Source organism: Lucilia cuprina, chromosome 5, assembly GCF_022045245.1.
Source record: "Lucilia cuprina isolate Lc7/37 chromosome 5, ASM2204524v1, whole genome shotgun sequence".
Taxonomy (NCBI): domain Eukaryota; kingdom Metazoa; phylum Arthropoda; class Insecta; order Diptera; family Calliphoridae; genus Lucilia; species Lucilia cuprina.
The window spans coordinates 64,762,174-64,769,161 of record NC_060953.1 but is presented as its reverse complement, the minus strand read 5'-3'; the positions used below and the strand labels follow the sequence as shown (position 1 = coordinate 64,769,161).

General features: G+C 29.8%; 1 protein-coding gene across 1 annotated transcript; it reads left to right on the top strand.

Annotated features, from left to right (window-relative positions):
• The first annotated feature begins 1,734 nt into the window (after positions 1-1,734).
• LOC124420285 (ecdysone-induced protein 78C-like) lies at positions 1,735-5,856 on the top strand. The gene is made up of 2 exons (XM_046952584.1): positions 1,735-2,704; positions 5,699-5,856. Exons 1-2 carry the CDS (start codon positions 1,735-1,737, stop codon positions 5,854-5,856), a joined length of 1,128 nt encoding a protein of 375 aa, XP_046808540.1.
• Positions 5,857-6,988: the final 1,132 nt, after the last annotated feature.

The window sequence follows — 6,988 nt, the reverse complement described above, 5'->3', positions numbered from 1 at the left end:
TCCATTCAATGGTGGTGGTGTTGTTGTTTTTGGTGCTTCAACTTGAAATTTTGTTGCACCATTTAAACTGAAGAGCAAGAATAGTCTAAAACAAACAAAAAAATATTCATTACGGAAGTGTATTTAATTTAGAAATTAATTATTTAATTAATCAAATTATTACAAAAATATATACAAATAAAGAGATGTATCATTATATAAAGTTTGAAATAATTTAAAAAATATCCTTTTCTTCCCATTTACCTAAATGTCCTGTAAAGCTTTGTCAAACCCCCTTAAAATCCAAAAAAAACATGCTCTGTTAACACAATAAAGGATTAAGGATTTAACGAGGGAAAACAAATGTGATCAACAATATGGTTTAACGGACTGTAAAGAAAATATTTAATTAGTAATCAAATTGTTAACCCTTAATAGCTTACGATGGGCTTGAAGTGGTCCATTAAAGTGATGTGTAAAATTTAAAGAAAATTTAATTGATTTTTTAATTTAAACTAAAATTATAGAAATTTCAGTTAAAATTTTTACAACATTAGAAAATTTCGAATTTAAAACGATTTTTTAAATAAAATTTAGAAATTTAAAAAAAAAATTGGAAAATTTTAAATTCAAATTTTGAAAAATTTTAGAAAATTTAAAAGTAAATTAAAATTAATAAAATTTTAATTATTTTAGAAAGTTTTGACTTTAAAACAATTTTACAAATAAAATTTTAAAATTTAAAAACAAAATATAGAAATTTAAAAAAAAAAAATTGAAAAAAACATTTTAAATTCAAATTTATTTTTTTAATTATTTTAATAAGTTTGGAATTTAAAATGATTTTACAAATAAAATTTTGAAATTTATAAAAAACATAAAAATTTAAAAAAATGTTTCGAAAAATTTAAATTTAAATTTTGAAAAATTATTGAAAATTCAAAGTAAATCAAAATTAATAAAATTTTAATTATTTTAGAAAGTTTAGAATTTAAAACAATTTTCCAAAAAAATTTTTGAAATTTATAAAAAATATAGAAATTAAAAAAAAAATTGGAAAAATTTAAATTCAAATTTTGAAAAATTTTTGAAAAATTATAAGTAAATTAAATGAATAAAGTTTTAATAATTTTAGAAAGTTCAAATCTTAAAATATTAAATTCAAATCTTAAAATATTAAAAGTTTATTCAGATTTTGATAAAAACTAATAAATAATTGAAAAATTTTTGAAAATTAAAAAAAAACAAAAGGCTTGAACCTAGTCTTAGTTTATGTTTAAAAAGTGCTCCTAAAAGTCCTTTTCCAGTTTCCATTTTAATAAACTTATAAAACCTATTGTTGATCACATTACCCTTTCAAATACCACAAAAGTAAAACTTGTAAATATTATACATATTATATTTTTTTATACTCAAACTACACTCAAACATAACCTAACCCACATAACCTAAAACTGATCCCAATTGAAATTCCCCAAAAATGGGAGTTACAACCTTAAATGGTTAGGTATTTTCTATTTGCAATAAGTACAGCAGTGTTTTTAAACAACAAACAATAGAGAAGAAAAACTAAATGAATAAAAATCAAATCAACCCGAAAGTTATATAATTAAATGTGTTAACTTTTTTAACAAACACCAACACCACCACTACCTTAAAATCATACAAGTTCAAGTAGTTGTTTGTAAAACGTTTGGTCACAAAACAAACAAAAATGTCTAAACCAAAGACGATGGCTCTGGAGTTGATTGAACCATGGATGTATTCAAATTAGATTTGGATCAGGCTCAAATCGGTTCCAGTCTGGTGGAAAGTAGTAGTAATAATAATACAATACATCATAATTTACACACAGCAACCGGCTCGGCCGGTGGTAACGGTGCCAACGATAATTTACAGGCGGTCGATGAAGACGACGACGAAGTCTTACCCGAAGTTAGTTTTGATGCAAATTCTGATTTTAATTTACATTTTTTCGATACACCCGAAGATTCCTCCACTCAGGGGGGTTTTAGTGATCAGGGTTCGGTAGAGTCGGAAACGGAAGCATATTTGGAATCGCCTTTAATTGCTAAAACTGGTTTGCAAAATCAATTGTCTCAGCAACAACAGCAGCAACAACAACAATCACACTCCTTGACAGCAGATTGTCAAAAGTTTTATCAATCCTCCACAGCGTTGGGATTAAATCAAAGAACTGTTTCGCATAGTGCTAATACAAATAATAATTTAAATCCTGTCATAGCTGCGACAAGTTTTCCACAATTTGGCAATGGTGGAGGTTCGCTATACACCGCAAACAATATCCACAACTTTACACAATCGAATTCATCGTCATCCGGCTGTTCTTCAACCTCTTCAATCGCCAGCAATAGTAGCAGCATTTGCGGCAGTAGTTCTAGCCTCACAAACACAAACGCAAACAACAACAACAGCAGCGGTGGATCAATATCCGGAAATAGTCGAATTATTGGATCATCAACAATATCCTCATCATCGTCAGGTTCAGCAGCAGTCTCAGTATCAACAGCAACAACACCCTCAGCAACCTCCTGCTCTTCTACAGCCGCCGCAGCAGCAGCATCAGCTAATTCGACCTCAATCTCAACGACATCATCATCGTTGGGTACTGAGCATTTTATTGGAAACCTCAATCATACAACAACACAATCATCAACAGTTTCATCCTCAATAGCTTCATTGGCGAATGTTAAACTACCATCAGGTATGACCATTTCAAGATGATGATTAAAGGGATTTTTTATTTAAGAATAAAAGAATGAGAAGGAACTGGTTATGAGATGTTAGAAAAGTGTTCCAGATCTATTTATGTATGTATCCATTTTAGGGTATTTATTAAAAATTCTTTTGGGCTTTATAATGTGGTCGAAATCATAATTATATCACAGTCTAGATTACTCACTTTGCTAGTATCTAGTATGGTCTATAGTGCAGACTAAAAACCATGCAATAGTCCAGTCTAAAGGCCAGACTAGATAAGACTTTAGACCGGACTATGGATCTGTCTGATCTAAAGATTAGACTATAAGACAGACTAAAGACCAGAATATATACCATTCTATGGACAAGACGATTGGTTATAATATAGACCTACAGACCAGACTATAACCCTGACTAAAGACCAGATTACAGATCAGAATATTGGCAAATATAAATACTACCCAGGTTATAGACCACATTATAATCAAGACTTTAGACTCTATAGTACAAACACAGGTCACACTATAGCCCAGATTTTTACTAGATACTAGACTATAGGCCTTACTAGTTTAGACTTTAATCTTAATTATAGACCAGACAATAGATTTGTCTATAAAATAGACTATAAACCAGCGTAAATATCACACTATAAGTCAGACTAAAGACCAGACTATATACAATACTATAGACCTAATTATAGACCAAACTAAAGGACAAATTTATAAAACTAGTTATAGACTATTGCACTGACTACAGACCAGACTTTAGATCAGATAATTGACAAAAAGTATAGACCATCCAGGTTATACACAAGATCATAATCCAATCTCTAGACTACATTATATTATAAACCTAATTATATAGCAGACTATTGAAATGATTGTAGACCACACTATAGATCTTTAATCCAGGATACGGCTAAACCTAGAGTCCGCACTATATACTGGATAAAAGATCAGACTATAAGTCAGACTTGATACCTATACAAGATCATACTAGGCCAGACAGTGGACCATATGACTGATGATAGACGAGACTATAGATCAGTTTATATTCAAAATACGAGATTACAAGTTAGACCTATTCATAGATCAGACTCAAGATCAGTATATAACATACTATAGGCATTCTATAGACCAGACTTTCGATCCGTTAATAGACTAAACTATAATCCTCGACTGTAACACAGACTTTATATCAGACTGATGTATTAGTATTAGATACCAATTATAAGTTACGTAATATATAAAACTTGCTCTAGTCACGGATCTAGTTCGTAGTAAGCGGTCTTGATTTCGCCTAAAGCTATCTATCAATCATCTGACAAAAAGAACTATTTCTCTACTCATTTATTTATAGACTAACGTGTAAAAAACTATTTGCAAATTTTTCAAAAATTTTCCATTATTTTGGCTAAAATTATTTCTAATTCTGCGAATCTGTTTTTGTAAGAAAGAATTTCTGTATCATTAAAATCCATAAAAATAGCAATTTTTCTTTCTGGATTTTTTTTTTAAGTTTATTTTTCCGTGATCTTCAAAAAGAATTTTGTTGTTTTTTTCTATTTGAGTTTTCATTCTATTTCTACACTTTTACAATCGTTAGTTTAACTTCAAAATGAGATACTTCAACTTATTTATGACTTTCAAACTTAAAACAGCCACATGAAATGAAACGTGTTGCAACAAAAAAAGATATATTAAACAAGTAAGAGTATAATCGGCATAGGTGAATTTGAAATTACACTATATTTTATAAATATAATAGAAATTTCAAAGTCACTACAAACACTACTATAGTATTACTTACACCTGCTGACATTTCACTAGCTTGGTAAGAGCAGAAAAGAAAGTGTTTCTCATTAAATATTTTCTTTTCCATATAGAAAAATGTTTAGATGTCCAAAACATTTCCTTTTCCATTTTTGCTGTAGCGTGTTTGATCCAACAATAACAGTTGAAGTTGTAAACATGCTTTTACTTCCTCGTTGTTAATTTTTGTTGCATCAACAAAAATGAAACGAAGTGAATGAGCGCGCGAGTGGGTGGCTGGTTGGTTGGTTGGTGGGTTTTTTTCTTTCCTCAAATTGTTGCTGTTATTGTGGTTTTTGCCTGTTTTTTTTTCGTTTTCATCCATTTGGAATCAAATCAAGTTTATTCAACTCGATTTATAATTTTATTGTTGTTGTTGTTACACTGTGCGGTTTGGTTTTTTCTTGTACTCTCCATAAAACACGTTGCCAATTCATTAGATTGTGGGTAATTTTTTGTTGTTGCATGAGAGTGACCAGTTTAATAATTATTTTACAACAGATCTATTAATGTCTGAGGTGTCTATTTGAATTGTAATATTCTCTTTGGACTAGTCCCTCAACTGGTTCTTTGGGAGACACTTTAGATGTTTTTTTAATATATTGTATATTAACATGGACTATGGACTAGTGCACGGACCAGTCCAAATACAAGTCTATTGACTAGACTAAAGAAAAGTATTAATAGGGTCAGCAAGACTATCAATATCCAAGTCGCCATACTTACTTAAGCATCCGATCCATTTACGATCGATAAGTTTACCCTAAACACATCATTTCGTCTGACTTCTTGAAAACAAAGAAATCTTTGTTATCAAGAAGCTTACTCCTATTGGCTAGTGAGCTGGTTTAACCTATTACAACCAATGTACCAAAAGCCTCTAATATTAAGAGTTCTATTGCTTCTTTACGTTTTTCAATTAATACCACAAAAATCTGGTCACTTGATTTTTCTTTCTACAACATATCGTTATATCTCCAGCAAATTTCTCATGTGATCTCAACTGTAAAACTTGTCTCTTTTTCTCTCTAATTCTCACACAAACATTTTTTTCTCTAATGTTTTATATTAGAAACCGTTTTTTTTCTTTTCTAACTATATTTGTCTTCACTAGGTTTTCTTTTCATTTTTCTTTAAGAGTTTTCCATTTCGTTGCAATTGATTACATAACAATTCAAAAAACAAAGTTGAACATCATCATCGTCAACAACAACAGCAACAACAAATACCACAATCACCAATACTATTAACAACTGTTGTTTGTTGCTGTATACATATGCATAGAAAGGTGCGCATGCGCAATATTGTTATGCTGTTTGTTGCTGGTATTCGTGTTGCACAGTAAGCCTTCATAGTCCGTCAGCTTTTTTTTTTTTTTGTTTTGTTTTTGGGAGAAGAACAACACACGTCAAAACAAACGTTTTTCTTTTCTACTAGTTTTTTTTCATACTTTTCCTTATTTATCACTTTTGTGGTTGTTGCTGTTGTTGTTTGTTTTTCTATTTTTCCAGATTTTCTTTCTTTTATTTGTTACAACATTTTTATGCAGTTATTTAATGTTGCACTAACGTTGTTGTATGTTGAACATAATATTTCCTCATGCTTTATCAAATAGACGTGTGGTAAACATGGGCGATTGTGTGTGTGTGAATGTGTACAATACACATTCAACATAATACATACAAGTTGCTGTTGCAAGTTATTCGCCTGCAATTTACTTTTGCTGGTCTATTACTCACTATTCACTCAACTTTTTGCAGTCACCTTTTTTTGTTGTTGTTGCTGTTACTTTTGGATTTTTGCTGGTATTTCGATTATGTAAATTGTTGTTATTCGTTGTTGCATTAAATTTTTGTTTACAGATACATACATGTACGTAAATACAAATATACATAGACATATATGTATTTACGTGTGCTTGTTTGTTTGCATTTAGTTTATTTATTCATATACACTGAGTGTTACACATCATGGAAAATAGTAGTTAATAAATGAATAATAATAAAAAAAAGAAAAACAAAATTAATTACAATTGTTGCTGTTGTTGAATTGAAGGAAGGCGGTTGATATATAATTGAAAATGCATATAAAACCTTTTTCGAAAATAAACGTGACTTTTAGGTTAAATGTTAAAAATTGCAAATTATTGTGACACTAGGGTGTGTGTTGCATGTTATTGTAGCTGTGAGCTATTAACTTTTATAGGACATTTGTCAATTTAACAGATGTTGCAACTTCCTTTAGGAGAAACAATTAACTAAAGACCACCCTTGGAGTTTAAATTTACGATTGCAATATGATAGGACCACCAGCAGAAAATTATTAAGGAGTATTTCAAAATTTCGAAATTTGATTCTAACGTACATAGATTCATTAGATAGATAGATAGATAGATAGATAGATAGATAGATAGATAGATAGATAGATAGATAGATAGATAGATAGATAGATAGATAGATAGATAGATAGATAGATAG

Bases quoted from the DNA above. Each gene is read 5' to 3' on its own strand.
- LOC124420285 (XM_046952584.1), top strand. From the start codon at position 1,735: ATGGATGTATTCAAATTAGATTTGGATCAGGCTCAAATCGGTTCCAGT. The intron at 2,705-5,698 runs GTATGACCATTT...CAAAAAACAAAG, and splicing joins GAATGTTAAACTACCATCAG to TTGAACATCATCATCGTCAA.